Source organism: Anolis carolinensis, chromosome 2 (genome assembly GCF_035594765.1).
Source record: "Anolis carolinensis isolate JA03-04 chromosome 2, rAnoCar3.1.pri, whole genome shotgun sequence".
Classification (NCBI taxonomy): Eukaryota; Metazoa; Chordata; class Lepidosauria; order Squamata; family Dactyloidae; genus Anolis; species Anolis carolinensis.
In genome coordinates, this window is record NC_085842.1 from 23767816 (window position 1) to 23785252 (window position 17437).

General features: G+C 42.3%; 1 protein-coding gene across 1 annotated transcript in view; it reads right to left on the reverse strand.

The window, feature by feature from the left end:
• The window catches only part of notch4 (notch receptor 4), a 44259-nt gene that overhangs the window by 16600 nt on the left and 10222 nt on the right, over positions 1–17437 (reverse strand). Inside the window, exons 6-15 of the mRNA XM_008105914.3 lie at positions 16971–17126; positions 15185–15370; positions 11929–12036; positions 11664–11777; positions 8787–8988; positions 6609–6754; positions 3831–3983; positions 2539–2687; positions 2185–2272; positions 782–1015 (exon numbers count right to left, since the gene is read on the reverse strand). Coding sequence (XP_008104121.1) covers positions 782–1015; positions 2185–2272; positions 2539–2687; positions 3831–3983; positions 6609–6754; positions 8787–8988; positions 11664–11777; positions 11929–12036; positions 15185–15370; positions 16971–17126 — 1536 coding nt within the window. The remainder of the gene's footprint in view (positions 1–781; positions 1016–2184; positions 2273–2538; positions 2688–3830; positions 3984–6608; positions 6755–8786; positions 8989–11663; positions 11778–11928; positions 12037–15184; positions 15371–16970; positions 17127–17437) is intronic.

The window sequence follows — 17437 nt, forward strand, 5'->3', positions numbered from 1 at the left end:
TGGAGACCAGGTATGTTATTTGAAGGGGAAACAGCATTTCTCTCCAGTGGCTTCACTCTTAAGGGGTGCATTTGTTGATGAAATGGCAGAATTATTTGTATTAGGAAAAAAATCATTCTAAAACCATGTGTTACTAGAAGCACCAGGCCATCAAAGGGTTAAGATGATGCCTGGGTGAGTGCCCAGATATGCCAGGCTAAGGCACCTTCTGGTCAAGAGTTATGTCATTTCTTGAGGTATCAACTGCTGTTATAATTTTGTTATAAGTTGATACCATGTGGTCACTTGTCCTCTTTCATCATCAATCTCCTGCTATGAATACCTGAGTGAGTAACTTATAAATAAAGTCTTTGAACCGCTGGGCTGGGCTGAAGGCTGTGGCACTTAAATTAAAGGGTAGCAGGGAGGGAAAGAGCAAGCAGAAACAATGCATGCTGCAAACAACTGCTTGTAGCTGCAAAAGAGAGAAAAAAATCCAGTCCCACTGGGTTTTGAGGACTCCCACTTTCATAGCATCTACAATATAGAAATAATGCAGTTTGGCAGCACTTTAATTGCCATGGCCCAATTCCATTTAATCCTGGGAGTTGCAGCTTTACACTGTCTTTAGGCTTCTCTGCTCAAGAGAGTTGGTGCCTCACCAAATTACAACTCCATAGCCTTGAGCCATGGCAGTTCAAGTGGTGTCAAACTGCATTCATTCAGCAGTGTGAATATACCCTATAATGGCACAGAGGCAGCTCTTCCTGCTTTGCACCTTCTTCCAATCTTCCTCCTTTACCTGTGTATCCTGGGGCACACAAACAGTGGAAGCCATGTTCACTGGACTGGCAGTCGTGGGCACCGGGTCGGTGGCAAGGCTGGGAGAAGCAGGCATCCACCACCCCCTCACACCGCTTGCCCACATACCCAGTAGGGCAGATGCAAGAAAACCCATCCGGCTGAGCCACGCAGGTGCCGCCATAGTAGCACTGCGGACCAGGGAGAGAGCAGGGGTCCACATCGCAGCGGGGACCTAGAAAACGAAAGGAAGAATTAATTGGGATGTACAGAATTAATGCAGTCTGACACCACTTTAACTGCCATGACACAATCCTACAGAATCATGGTAATTGTAGTTTTGCTGCCAAATAATGTTGGTGTTTCACCAATCTGCACTCCTATGTGTCCACTGAACTGAGCAATTAAAGTAACATCAAACTGCAGTTGATTCTACGAAGTAAATGCACACCTTTGGGTATATTTCAGAACTATGAATATTTACTCTTTTGGACTACAAGTCCATGAACTCCCACTAGCATGATGTGTAGTTCAAAGAAAGGAGAGTGCCCCCCCCTCCAAACTATGGATTTGTTTTCATATCAGGAGTGACTTGAGAAACTGCAAGTCACTTCTGTGTGAGAGAATTGGCCGTCTGCAAAGACGTTGCCCAGGGGACGCCCGGATGTTTGATGTTTTACCATCCTGTGGGAGGATTCTCTCATGTCCCGCATGGGAAGCTGGAACTGACAGACTGGGGCTCACCCTGCTCCCCAGATCTGAACCACCAACCTTTTGGTCAGCAGTCCTGCTGGCACAAGGGTTTAATGCATTGTACCATTGGAAGCTCCTCAAATTATGAATGTATCACATTTAATAAGAAGAGGGAAAAACTTTTCTGGATCAGGTTCACTGATCTCACTTTTCTGAAACATGGCTCAAGATGTGCCAGTTCCTAAGGGGAGTACATTAACACATGATGTCTTTCTCCAGCACTTTAAATAAAGTATAAGCTGGGGTTTGGTCCCAGCTGTGCTTCAAAATCTATAGATGCTCAAGTCCCATTATATGCAGTGGCTTAGCAAAATGATGTTCCTTATATAAAACAGCAAATCAAGGTTTGCTTTTTGGAGATATCAAAGCATGGATGTGTTGAATCTGTGGCTGCAGCCAGGTATATGGGAAATTATTATTATTATTTCTTTATTTATATCCCACTTTTTCCTCTCCTCAGGAGGACTCAAGGCAACTTACATTAAAAGCATTTCAATACAATTTTAAAAGATTAAAACAGAATTAAATATCATTAGAATTACAAACAATTCAGTTAAAACCATAAAACATATCCAAAACCAAAACCCACAACTAAAGACAAAAGACAAGATATACATCTGATCTATTACAAATGCATAAAGAAATAAGTACCTGTGGTTCCCAGTGGGCACAAGCATCGAAATTCACCAGAGATCCTGATGCAGGTTCCTCCATTTGGACACTTTCCCCCTGGAAGGCACTGAAATCAGAACGATTCAGAGCAGGGTTATAAAAACATTTATAGTGGAAACCATGTAGACCCAGATTTGCTTCACTAGCTATCAGCTGCAAGATTGTTATATGCTCCACAAATGGATCTCTCTACAAAAGAAGTTCAGATTCTGAAGATCTTGAAATGGCTGACTTTGAATCATACCCCCCAAAAGGTTATCATCCCTGCTTCCAAATGTTCCCAAGATCTTTCAGACACAAGACATTGTGTCTCCATGCCATTTCCATGCTCACCTGACAGTTAAACCCTCCAACTGGATCTGTGCAGTTATCTCCATTCAGAATTGATTGTCGTTGGCATCGAGAGCCAGTCCAACCCGGGGAGCAGAGGCAATGGGGGGCAGAGTCTTTTACAACACATTGGCCTCCATGTCCACATGGATCTGTTGTGATGGACAGACACAGAAACAGAGAGTAAGAATAATATGTAGTCAGCGATCCCATAAAAGTGAAAGACCCCTAAATAAGTTCTATTTCTTAACCAAGAGAGCAGCTTTCTAGGAAATCCTAGATCCTATGGTCAATTTCTGCTAGAAGCTGATTATAGAATTGCACTGTAAGACCTAGATTCTTACAATTTATTTATAGGTTATAACTACCACTTGAAATGCACCCACAGACAGGTAGCAAGGAATTTGTATGGTCCCCGTAACCAGCCCTAGTTAACATTATAGGTGCTGGAAGAGGGCTTCAGATGCCCATCTAGTCAGCTTCTATGGATGGACTGAGGTGTGTGTGCCACTTTATATATTTCCTCAGGCAGCTAACTTGGCACACATGCCTATCATGACCAACTGAATATGCAGCTAGGGTTTGAGTCCCTTTGAGGAGATAGGGCGGTCTACAAATAAAGATGATGACGATGATGATGGTGGTGGTGGTAGTGATGGTGATGATGGTGGTGATGATGATGATGATGATTTGGGGGAATTGATCCAGGATGATAGGAGCTGTAGTACACCCACATCCAAAGACCCATGTGTAGCCTACATGATACATCCATGTGTATTTCTAATGGGACCATTCCTAAATCTCAAAACCAAACAATGTAATAAGTAGCATTACTAAAGACCTAACCCAGGCATTACCTAAGCTGGAAAATGTTCTGAGAAGGATGACCAAAATGGTCAAAGGTCTGAAAGCCAAACCTTATGAAGAATGGCTTAGGAAGATGGGTATGTTTAATCTGAAGAAGAGAAGGTTACAGGATAACCATGTTTACATATTTGAAAGGATGTCAAATTGGGAAGGAGGTAAGCTTCTTTCCTGGTGCTCCAGAGACTAGCTCCAGAGACTCGGATATGGAGTAGTGGATTCAAACTGTGGAAAAATAGATTCCACCTAGATATTAGGAAAAACTTCCTGACTTAACTTTTGTTGGACAATGGAATAGGCTGCTTGAAAATGTGATGATGTCTCCTTCGCTAGGAGTTCTGAAACAAAGGCTGGAGACCATCAATAGAGACGGCTTTGATTGTGTATTCTATGGTTCTATGATTCTATGACTCTGGCTCCCACATACTCACTTGGTGAACAAAGATCTAAGGTTATTTGGCACTTTGGGCCAGCGTAACCCTGTGGACAAAGACAACGGAAAGTTCCAGGGCTGTTAAGACAGGATCCAGAGTGAAGGCAGGGATCTGCCTGGCATTCATCCACATCTTCTTCACATGTTATCCCTGGAAGTTGTGAAAGAACAGAATCATAAAGTGGTGATTGAGAGATAAAGTTGCAGAAAAAAAGGTCTTATAGGCTAGGATGAAGACAGAAAATCAGTTGAGATCATGAAGAAATTGTTGGAAATAGCAACCTCTCAAGCCACTCACTATTTATTTGTTAATGTTAATGTATATACTTGCAAACCTGTATTCTATGTGTTGGAGCCCTGGTGGCGAAGTGCGTTAAAGCACTGAGCTGGAGACCGAAAGGTCCCAGGTTCAAACCCCGGGAGTGGCGTGAGCGGCCTCTGTTAGCCACAGCTCCTGCCAACCTAGCAGTTCGAAAACATGCAAATGTGAGTAGATCAATAGGTACCGCTCCGGCGGGAAGGTAACGGGTTCCATGCAGTCATGCCGGCCACATGACCTTGGAGGTGTCTACCGACAACACCGGCTCTTCGGCTTAGAAATAGAGATGAGCACCAACCCCCAGAGTCGGTCACGACTGGACTTAACCTTTTATTCTATGTGTATGTTGATTTGCCAGTTTGTGCCTCTTTGGTGTGGGAGGAGTTATAGACACGTGATTGTACTGAGCGTGTGCAGACTCAAGACTCCATTTTGTGTTCAGTACAGTAGAGTCTCAGTTATCCAACATAAACAGGCCGGCAGAACGTTGGATAAGCGAATATGTTGGATAATAAGGAGAGATTAAGGAGAAGCCTATTAAACATCAAATTAGGTCATAATTTTACAAATTAAGCACCAAAACATCAGGTTAGACAACAAACCTGACAGAAAAAGTAGTTCAATAGGCAGTAATGCTACGTAGTAATTACTGTATTTACGAATTTTGCACCAAAATATCACGATGTATTGAAAACATTGACTACAAAAATGTGTTGGATAATCCAGAACGTTGGATAAGCAAATGTTGGATAAGTGAGACTCTACTGTATCTATTTAGACTACAATGGGAGCAGTCTCGCATCAGACCTCAGAGGAGGTGGATGCATGCAAGTGTGTTTCAGGACTTCAATAGACAAATTTGTTTTAAGACTTCAATGGATACAGTATGACTTATGGATTTCAGTGAGTACAACCATACTTAAAGACTATGTACTATTAATATAGAATGATATCCTGTGTACTTAGTACTGAGAACTATATCCTATCTGTAACTGAACTTCCATAAAAATGTGCCTGTATGGTGAATTAATGCAAGTTGTTTATGAGTAAACAAAAATGTTATTTTTCAAAGGAGACTTTGTTTTTTTTAATCTCTGAGTGCATATTTTAAACTAAGAAGTTTCAAGGAAGTGTACATCTTTTGGGCAACTTCAACTGCAAAGAAGCAACCATCCTTTGCTAACCAAATATATTTTTGTAGTAGCATGTCTTTATCCTTAGCAGTTTAAAGACACAGTTCTTCAGTTTAACAGCTGAGTTACCTGTGTGCTATTACATTAATGCTTTTATTTTCTGTGTTAGGGAAAATTCCCCAAAAATACAGTAGAGCCTCCAAAAATACAAAAGCGGGATACTTATGGCTGAGCATTCAGCTCACAGCAAGCAGAGTGTGAAGTGCCATGTGGCTGGAAAGAATCTAGAGCTTAGGGGGAAAATATCCAGAGTTCAATAACAAAATTACAAAAGGATTATTACAAAAATAGTAACTACATTTTTAAAATTAATTTTTATTGAGAGATTTCTAAGCAACTCCATACATTTCTTATTACAACAAAGATTCTCATTTCTCGATACAATAAAACACATATAAGACAACAAGGGTAACATGGGGGAGAGGGGTGACGGGGAAAGTGAGGTATCAGTACACAAGTTCCTAGCTATCTTGATGAAGAACTGAAAAATACAGATTTTAGACATATATTGTATGCACATTAGAAGCACTGAAATATAGAAAAAATCATGCTCTCTCTGTACTAGGCACAGGAAGTGCAAAGGCTCTGTGTAAATGTACAAGCTGGGAGAAGGGGGGCCAGTTATCTATACATTCCATTTAGAGGGAGAGCAGACTTTTGACAGGACAAGAGTGGCCTCTTGATGGATCTCTCTTTTTGGTGTCTGACTTGCTACAGGCTTTTAAGAGTACTTAGATAGGAAAAAGCTGATTGTGCATATTTATGTCCATGTATGTAAGCATGTGAAGTGACGTACTAATGACGAGATGTATGTAGAAGCATGTTCTTTGTCTGAAAATGTATATAAGGCAAGTCCACGCCTTGATCGTCTCTCTGGAAAGCTTTTTGGAAGCGATTCCACTTCCAGGGACTCAGCTGAAATAATAAACCGCCTCTCAAAAGGATCTCTCTTTGCGTTATCTCTCCCTTCATCTACAACAATCTAACTCCATCTGTCTAGGGTTCAAAAGAGAAGGGAAAATCACCAAGCACACATCTCTCCTGACACATAAGCAGAGAGAGATCTCAAAACATACAGCACACACTAAGATGCAAAAGTAGATGTCAAAGACCAAAGGCATGCACCTGCGAAGTATCCATTCTACATAAACAATCAGAATGAGAGCAGAAACAGAGAGGAGAAAACACTGGTTGAGAGAAAGCTTCAGCTGCTCAGGGCAAGAGTTGGGGTTCAAACTGGGGAGGTGGAGGCAGGGAGGCTTACCTTGGTAGCCACTGGGGCAGAGGCAACTGAAAGTGCCTCCTTGGCTAATGCAAGTGGCCTCCTGGTAGCAAGGGCTGGAATCACAGGCATTGATCTCTGTGCCACAGTCTTCACCAGCCCAACCTGGTTGACAGAAACAATGCAACCTGGAGGAACAGAGAGGGAGAGAAAGAGAAGCAGGGATGGAGTGGGAATAGTGAGAGAGGGGTGAAGAAGAGAGGAGGGAATAGGGAGGGAGGGACAAGGAAGTGGAGAGAGTGGGATGGATTGAGGGAGAAGAGGAGAGAGAGAAAGAGAAGTGATGGAGAAGGAAGGGGAGGAGGCATACAAGGAGAGAAGGGGTAGGAGGGAGGGAGGGAGAGGGAAGGAGAGAAAAGGAGGCAAAAGAGGGAGGGAAAGAGATTGAGAGAGAGAGAGAGAGAGAAAGAGAGAGAGAGAGAGAGAGAGAGAGAGATGAGCCAAGTAGAGAGAGGGAAGGAGAGGAGAGGAGAGGGAGGAGAAATGAGGGAGCGAGAGGGATGTGAAGGGAGAGAGGGAGAGAATAGAAGACAAAAGACGAATTAAAGTTTTTGTGGATGACTTGATGAAGTTTCTATAACAGTGGTTTCCAATCTGTGGTCCATGGACCACCAGTGATCTACAAGAACTAAAACATGGTCCTCACTGTTACACCATTGCAATGAAAGTGACTGGTCTCACAAAACCCTCTTACAGTGCCAAGGCTTATTAAATATGGTTTTCTGTGGGCGAGCAGATGGCAATTACTGGATGGCATATGTTCTGTAGCAGAAACTAGAGCAGATGTGGTCTAGCAAATGCAGTTTTCTGAATCAGTACCCTAAATAACCAAACTGAATCTAAAGTTGACCAAAAACTGATTCAAAACCCTTATGGTACTAATGTTGGAGAGTGGTCCCTGATCAAAAAAAGGTTGGGAACCACGGTTCTATAAGATCTGCTGCATACTGGTGGCATCTTGAACTATCCTGAAGGGGTATGAAGAACTGTCAGAGAGATGAAAGACGAATTAAAGCTTTTGTGGATGTCTTGGTGATCTTTCTATAACATCCGCGGCATATTGGTGAGAGCCTGAACTATCTGAGCCTGAACGGGCTGTGGCGCAGGCTGATAAACAACTGCTGCAATAAATCACTCTGACCATGAGGTCATGAGTTCGAGGCCAGCACATCTATCAAGTAGGAAATAAGGTACCACTTATAAAAGTGGGGAGGCAAGTTTAACTAATTTACAACATTGGAATGAGGAAGTGAGGAAGTGCCATCATAGTGGATGATGAAGCAGCTGCTCCCCCCTGTGGCCAGAATCGAACATCCCCTCAGGAGAAGGTTAAATTGCCTCTGTGTCTGTCAGTCTGTTGTCTCTGTCTCGGTTCAATGTGTTTATGGGCATTGAATGTTTGCCCTATATGTACATGATGTGATCCGCCCCTAGTCCCCTTCGGGGTGAGAAGGGCGGAATATAAATACTGTAAATAAATAAATCCTGAAGAACTGTCAAGAGTATAAAATTAACAAGGAAACAATGTTGTTGTTGTTGTTGTTGTTGTTGTTGTTGTTGTTGTTGTTGTTGTTGTTCAGAAGATAAATTTCTTTAGCAAGAAAATGCCTGACTTATAAAGATCTGATAAGACTACCTAATTCTCTTGTAAGTTAAAGATGAGAAAGGAGTCATTGATGGAGGGTTATTCAATACAATACTGGGGCACTGCAACTGATTAGACTTGATCTCAAGTTCCTTTTTGGACTGGTTCATTTTTCACTCGTGATGGGGAGGCCTTAAATGGGAATTGTTAGGAATGAGGGAGGCATTGCCACTATTTGACAGAAAATCTGAGTATGTGCTTGTTATGGAGAGTATTGGTCCAGATTTAGCGCCCTGCAGGGATGCTAAAAAAAGTTTGGGAAAGTGCTGTTTTGGACTACAACTTTCAGTATTCCACAGAAAGAATGGTCAACAGTCCATGGAGTTTTCAATCGCTTGGAGCAATCTTAAAACCAGAGCTTTGGACAACAACTCCCCGTACCCTCCAGCAAGAATGGTCAACAGTCTGTGAAGTTGTAGTCCCAACTTTTCAAACTTAAAACTCAGGAGAAGTTAGCATATTTTTCATTTGGAAAGCTTGTTCCACCCCATACCTTGACCCTGCCCCATCCATACCCAGTTTCTGTTACCTGGCAAGTACCTCCATGGAGGCACTGCCAGTTCTGACAGGGATCGCTGAGCTCCACACAGAGGGGTCCCGTGAATCCTGGAGAGCATACGCATGTGAAGGAGCCGGGGGTGTTCACGCAGGTCCCGTGGTCACAGGGGCCACTGTGGCATAAGTTGGCCTCCCTCTCGCAGTGGTGCCCCTCGAAACCTGCAGAAGGGGAAACCTTGACATTGACATTGGTCTCAAGTCCTTAGAGGTCAAAAGCTGAAAAGAGCCAGAAGACCCATCCATGCCCTGAAATGGAATCGTCCAGGACCAAGCAGACATTCACCCAGAACAAAGGGAATTTCCTATAAACAATTGTGCCTCTACATTTGAGGTTTTCATTTATTTGGATTTGATTTTGCATAGGTTTGATTGAAATGTTTTTTTCCAGGAATTTCTAGGTTCCCTAGTGCAACTGTACAGGCAATTTCCTTTTAAAGTTGCTGGAGAAATCATGCTGGAGAAATTAGAAATTGGGTTGCTGTAAGTTTTCCAGGCTGTATGGCCATATTCCAGAAGCATTTACTTCTTTTTTATATTTTATTTATGATTTTAACATGTACATAAAAAAGGAACAGTGAAAAAATAATATAACATACTAAGAAGAATAGGGAAAAAAGTATAGTAAAACTAACGAAACAAGACAAAAAAAACCCCACCCTACATAACACTTCCAGCTCCTCTGCATTGCTTTTTAAGTCTTCCTTTAGACATTCAATATTTCTCGGCAAACAACCATATATAACCTGAAGTCTAAGAATTTCTATGAGCATAAATCATAAAAGCTCTATATTACTTCTTAACAAATGTTGTCTCGGTTTGTTCCAATCGGTCCACTGTCCTGGCGAAATATTCTGTGATACTTTTTGTGTAGAAACATTTACTTCTGACATTTTGCCCACAACTATGGCAGGCATCCTCAGAGGTTGTGAGATCCTATAAATTTCTAGAAAGAATACCTATAAAGGTAATTACTTTCTCCCAATGTCATGGCTCAATACAATGGAATCACAGGAGTTGTGGTCTGGTGAGGCACTAGAACTCTTCGGGAAATAAGGTTAAATACCTTGTAAAACCACAATTCCCATGTTTCTATAGACTTGAGCCATGGCACTTAGTGTCAATCTGAATTACTTTTATAGTGTAGATGCACCTTTCAAGTCATTTCTGTCTAATAGTGACCCTAAGAATAGAATAGAAGTATAGAACAGAATAGCTTTATAATCATTGTACTATTGTACAATGAAATTAAATGCCTTCCCCAGCACACATCACAAAAACAACACATCCATCCCTCCACACTTCAACCACCACCGCACAGCCCTCAATGCCACAATAATGGGAAACCATGGAGTTCAATATAATTAAAGTTCTATGATAAAAGCTACCATATCTCTTAGTTTGTTTGTCCTTGTCTTTGTCACCCTGTACCATCTGCCAGATGGTAATACAGTGTTCCCTCACTTATCGCTGGGGTTAGGTTCCAAGACCACGCACAATAAGTGAAAATCCGCAAAGTAGGGACACTATATTAATTTTAATATTTATACATTATTTTAGTAGTTATACACTATTTTAAGTCTTTTTCAACCTATCGTGTGTTGATAAATCACCTCCTTCTCCTCCCGTTGTCACTTGGCCTCCTTTTCTCTCCCTTTGGCTTCTCCTTCCTCCCTTCCTTAGGCTGTAAATTGTAATTTTTTATGATTTATAGTAGTCTTTTAGAGTTTATTGAAAAACTGCAAAACAGCAAATCCCTGAAAAGTGAACTGCGAAGTAGTGAGGGAACACTGTAATTTTAAAAAAGAATATACTGGATGGATCCTTAAGAATGCTTTGATTTTTCTTAAGGCTGTAGGGCCGGGCTGTGGCGCAGCTGGCTAGTAACCAGCTGCTATAAATCACTACTGACCGAGAGGTCATGAGTTCGAAGCCGGGTCGGGTTAAGCCTCCGACCATTAATAGCCCCGGCTTGCTGTTGACCTATGCAGCCCCGAAAGACAGTTGCACCTGTCAATTAGGGAAATTTAATGACTCTTTATGTGGGAGGCTAATTTACAACACCATAAAACTGCCAGCAAAACACGAGGAAAGGAATGCGAAGTACAGCCACTACTGGACGGTGAAGCAACAGCTCCCCCTGTGGCCAAAATTGTGAAGCTGGAAAAATGTTTAAAAAAATGCCTCTGAGTATGTCTAATGTATGTTGTTTGTCTGTTGGCATTGAATGTTTGCCATATATGTGTTCATTGTAATCCGCCCTGAGTCCCCTTCGGGGTGAGAAGGGCGGAATACAAATACTGTAAATAAATTAATAAAGTTCTTCCAAAGAGGGGAGAGGGAAAACAAGGCATATCTATCACAGGGCTTTCTTGGTAAGATTTGTTCAGAGAACACTTGCTTTTGGCTTGTTCTGAGGCTGAGAGAGTGTGACTTGTCAAAGGTCACCCAGTAGACTTTTCATGGCTGAGGGAGATTTGAACCCTAGTCTCCAAAGTCGTGGCCCAACACTCAAATCACCACTCACACTGGCTCTCCATTCTACCATTTTTAAAAACCATAAATGGATGTATGTACAAGACTGAACCCTCCTGCCAGTCCTGAGACCATGTCCACCTTAACACTGTTCTTGGATCCCTGCTAGCCATTAATTCCATTTCAGCACTAATACTGGGGCAGCGTCTCCATTTAGCCTGAAAACTGTAGGTAATCTTATGCCCCATTTCATTATCTGGATGACCCCAATTAAAGGTACATGAGGAATTTTCTTGCCAAATGTCTTCTGAAACTGGTTTGTGTCTCACCCACGCGTTCTTCTCACACACATACTCAGTTACCTGGTGGGCAGGTGCAGTGGACAATCCCCATTGAATTCTGGCACTGGCCCCCATTCCTACATGGATTACTGGCACAGCCATCCACTTCCCGCTTGCAGCGAGGCCCCTCGAAGCCTAAATACAGCCGGGTGAAAGATGAAAGGATGTTAACATAAAATTTCAGAATGGAGGAAAAAATAGAAATCTATGTAGAATGCAGGTGATTCATGACAACCAACTATTTGGCTCTTGTGTTTCTTTGGGGTTGGGGATCTTCTTAACTCACCAGGGAGACACTTGCAGGTAAATCCTTGGGTTTGTTGGAGGCAGGTTCCTCCATTGAGACAGTGGTCTGTGACACATTCTTCCACTTCACATAATGGCCCACTGAACCCTGGAGTAAGGAGAAAATTGTTTTTATCCTCTCTCTAGATCTGCAACTCTTGATCTATGGTAGGTAAAGGTAAAGGTTTTCCCCTGACGTTAAATCCAGTGGTGACCGACTCTGGGGGTTGGTGCTCATCTCCATTTCTAAGCCGAAGAGCCGGCGTTGTCCGTAGACACCTTCAAGGTCATGTGGCCGGCATGACTGCATGGAGCGCCGTTACCTTCCCGCCGGAGCAGTACCTATTTATCTACTCACATTTGCATTTTTTGAACTGCTAGGTTGGCAGGAGCTGGGTCTAACAGCGGGTGCTCATTCCGCTCCCAGGATTTGAACCTGGGACCTTTCGGTCTGCAAGTTTAGCAGCTCAGCGCTTTAACACACTGCCACTGCCAGGGGCCTGATCTATGGTATGTTTATCAAATTTGCAGGTGGCACCAAATTGGCAGGGATTGCTAATACCCAAAATGGGAAACAGATTAGGATCCAAAATGGGAAAAAGATCCTAAAACACAGATGGGAAGTCAACCATTTTATTATCACACACACACACACACACACTATATATATATATATATATATATATATATATATATATATATATATATATACACACACACACACACACACACACACACACACATACATATACATACACACACACACACACATATAGTCTTTTCCTCTTCTTCTTCACTCTTTTCTTTCTATAAGAATAGTTGTTCTCCTACTTTTGATGTACTCGCATCAGCAAAACAAATAACAATTATTATACATTAAAAAGGACCCAAAATGGCCTCAACAGATTAGAAAGCTGGGACAGAACTAACAAAACGAAATTCAACAAGTATTAAATGGATCTCTTTGTAGAGAGGTAAAGTAGGACAGAAATATCACTGCTGCTACTACTACTGATACATGAAATGCATAGGATGGGTGATACCAGGCTTGAAAACAGTACTTGGGAAGGAGAACTTCCCATGTACTGTTTTAGTAGACCACAACTTGAACATGAGTCAACACAGTAATGCAGCAGCTAAAAAAGTCAATGTGATTCTAGGCTGCATCAATAGCAGCCGAGTGACGAGATCGAGGGAAGTCATTCCACTTTGGCCAGATTTCATCTGAAATGCTCTGTCCAGTTTTGGGCACCACAAATCAAGAAGGATGTTGACAAGCAGGAACATGTCCAGAGAAGGGCAACCAAAGTGGTCAAAGCTTTGGAAGCCAAAAATCCCTAGAAGGAGTGACTTGGGGAGCTGAGTATGTTTTTCTTAGGGTCCTTCCACACAGCCCTATATCCCACAATATCAAGGCAGAAAATCCCACATTATCTGAATATGGACTCAAAGCAGTTCAAAGCAGATATTGTGGGATTTTCTGCTTTGATATTCCAGGATATAGGGCTGTGTGGAAGGCCCCTAGAGAAGAGAAGGTTGAGAGGGAATGCGATAGCCATGTTTACATATTTGAAAGAATGCCACATTGAGGAGTGGGTGAGCTTGTTCTTTGCTGCTGTGGAGACCAGGAGACAGAGCCATGGATTCAAATGGCAGGAAAAGAGATTAGGAAAAACTTTCTGGTGGTTAGAGTTGTTTGAAGTGGAATAGGCTGCTGCCTGGGAGTGTGGTGGAGTCTTCTTCTCTGGAGGTTGATAAACAGAGACTGAATGGTCAATTCGTGGATGTAAAGTAGAGTCTCACTTATCCAACATTCTGGATTATCCAATGCATTTTTGTAGCCAATGTTTTCAATGCATTGTCATATTTTGGTGCTAAATTCGTAAATACAGTAATTACTACATAGCATTAATGTGTAATGAACTACTTTTTCTGTCAAATTTGTTGTATAACATGATGTTTTGGTGCTTAATTTGTAAAATCATAACCTATTTTGATGTTTAATAGGCTTTTTCTTAATCTCTCCTTATTGTCCAACATATTCACTTATCCAACGTTTTGCCAGCCCCTTTATGTTGGATAAGTGAGACTCTACTGTACTTTGATATTATCTTGCTGCACGGAAGAATAAAGATGGACTAGATGTTGCTTGGGGTCTCTTCAAATTCTATGAGTTTACAGATTGGATCCTACTGATTCAGAACCCCTAATAATTCAGGTGCGGTTTTATTTATTTATTTATTACAATATTTATATCCCGCCCTTCTCACCCAACAGGGGACTCAGGGTGGCTTAGAATAAAACAGACATATAAAAACAGTACAATACACTATAAATCAGTTAAAAAATTAACTTACATAAACATTCATAAAGTGCATTTATAAAATATAGGCGTGTACAAGTTTAAAAGACTAGGTCTGTCAATTGAGTTCCAGCATACATAATAGTAATTAATGCTGCTGATTCTTATTCGAAAGCCTGGCCCCACAACCAAGTTTTTACCTTCCTACGGAAGGCTAGGAGGGAGGGAGCCTGCCTGATTTCAATGCAGTTGTTTGAAAGTATAACCGTAACCCTTGCCTATCACAACTACCACTGTGTGGTTTCCAGGCTGTATGGCCATGCTCTAGCAACATTATCTCCCAATGTTTCGCCTGCATCTGAGGCTGGCATCTTCACAGGATCTATTCCTCTTTGTCCAAGATCCTCTGAAGGTGCCAGCCATAGATGCAGGAGAACAAGCCCTATGAGGAGTGGCTTAAAGACCTGGGCATGTTTAGCCTGCAGAAGAGAAGGCTGAGAGGAGACATGATAGCCATGTATAAATATATGAGGGGAAGTCATAGGGAGGAGGGAGCAAGCTTGTTTTCTGCTGACCTGGAGACTAGGACATGAAACAACAGCTTCAAACTACAGGAAAGGAGATTCCACCTGAACATTAGGAAGAACTTCCTAACTGTGATTGCTGTTCAGCAGTGGAACTCTCTGCCCCGGAGTGTGGTGGAGTTTCCTTCTTTGGAGGCTTTTAAACAGAGGCTGGATGGCCATCTGTCAGGATACTTTGAATGCAATTTTCCAGCTTCTTGGCAAGGGGTTGGACTGGATGGACCACGAGGTCTCTTCCAACTCTAGGATTCTATGATTGCTAGAACATGTCCATACAGCCCAGAAACCACACAACACCCCAGTAAGTCCGGCTGTGAAAGCCTTCGACAATACACCACTACCACTGTCTTTACCACTGTCCATTGCCTTACCTGAGGGACAGAGGCACTGGAATTTGCCCAGCAAGTCAAGGCAAGAGGCTCCATTATGACAAGGCTGGCTGAGACACTCATTAAGGTTGGATTCGCACCGGGAGCCAGTGTAGCCTTCGGGGCAGCGGCAGGTAAAAGAGCCAAGTGTATTGTGGCAGCTTCCGCCATGTTCGCAGGGATCTGCACCTGATGGGGGTATCAAAAAGAAAAGACAGAGTTATGAATAAATACAGCCCTCTGCTACTGTCAAGGCTGGGACAAGATATTTTTCCTACTAAAAGTGAAAATGGCGTTTTCTCTGCCCATATTTGGTCAGCGATGCCACTATGAAATGGGGAGACAAGTGCATGCTGTAACAGATTTTAGGTAAACATTGATTATCTCTTATCCAGGAATCAGAAATCCAAATTGCTCCAAAATTCTGATGGTTCAATGTACACAAATTTTGTTTCATGCACAAAATTGTGATAGTAAAAATATTGTGCACAGAACTATTGCCAGTTTTTGTATACTGGCTGGGCTTAGCACAGCGGGCTAAACTGCTACCTGCAGAAAATCCTGTCGATTAGGTTGACAGTTCAAGCCCAGGTCAGGGTGAGCACCCACCATCAGCCCCAGCTCCCTGCCCACCTAGCAGATCGAAAACAGAAAAGTGAGTAGATAAATAGGTACTACTTTTAGCAGGGAGATAATAAAGGTGCCCATAAGGACATGGCAGGCGATTTAATCAGGAAGACATCTATGGAAAACAATGCTACTCGGCATGGAAGATGGAGCGAGAGCATCCCCCACATCCCAGTGGCCGGAGTTGAGCACAGCCTCCAGATGCCAGAAATGGAAAAGATGGGGAAAGCCTTGACCTCTGATTATGTATTGTCTGTTCTGTTAATTGTATAAAGGCATTAAATGTTTGCCATATACAGTATGTGTTCTGTAATCCGCCCTGAGTACTCTCGGGGAGATAGAACAGAATATAAATAAAGTATATTACTCGTATTATTATACTGTGAATATGAGGCATGCATGAATTTCCTCTTTCGACTTGGATCCCAACTCTTATATACATGTCGTTAGGTATAGGCAAATATTCAAAAATCCAAAAAATCTGGGTTCTCCGGTGTAACTCTATAATCAACTTTTGATAGAATCACACTGTAGGACATACAAATGCCTAGAGAGACATTCTCTCCAGGGATCCCTAGGTCCTCCAGACATAAAGATCAACTGTGTTCTGAATGTACATCTCAAAATATCTAGTAAAGTTTGAGTTATAAAATTTGCATGCTGCATGTTTCCCCTCCTTTGCTGAATCCGTCTTAAGGGACTGAAGCAATTCAGCGACTCGGAAGCGAACTCTACTAAAAGTGACTGACTCTTCACTGAACCGTGTTGTCGAAGGCTTTCATGGCCAGAATCACAGGGTTGTTGTATGTCTTTCGGGCTGTGTGGCCATGTTCCAGAAGCATTCTCTCCTGACGTTTCGCCCACATCTATGGCAGGCATCCTCAGAGGTTGTGAGGTATGGTAAATGGTTCTTCACTGAACCATTCTTCATCTTTCTCCACCAAAAAGGGGAAAACACCCCAGCAAACATTCCGAAACACAACAGATTTCAAAACATTAGGGGGTTGTGTCTGATTCAACACTCAACGGCATCAGCCAAGTTAATCAGTTGCTTCACTCTGCCTAATAATAAGACTGGCCGGCCCCTGTCTTAACAATATAACTCAATATAAGAGGGGCATTTTTATGGTGTTCACCTTCCCCTCCCTCCAGACCACTTTACCCATCTGGCACTCGTCGATGTCTTCATTGCACAGGGCTCCAGTATAACCTTGTTGGCATGTGCAAACAGCGTGGCCAGTCAGGAGGTCAGTATCACAGTGTGCATCTGGATGACATGCATTGCCAAGACAGGCATCGTGGAGGTGGCAATGAAGTCCTGTGAAGCAAGAAAGTCAGCAAGAAAGTTGTCCAGCCAAAGCTTGGATCCATAGAATCACACACTGTGGATGAAATGGTATTATTATCCACTAAAGTTGCATAGGGTCAATAATGGAATATCAAAAAGTGTGCTGGAGAGGATAAGGAGCACTAGGAGATTCAAACCATATGCCCAAAGATATAAAAGTTTTGGGAAAAGATCTCAACTTGGATAACTTAGATAAGATGAATAATAGGATAAAATATTTACTTTAGAGGGGTATTATTGCTTATTTATAGGAATTTCTAGATCAGTGGTTCTCAACCTGG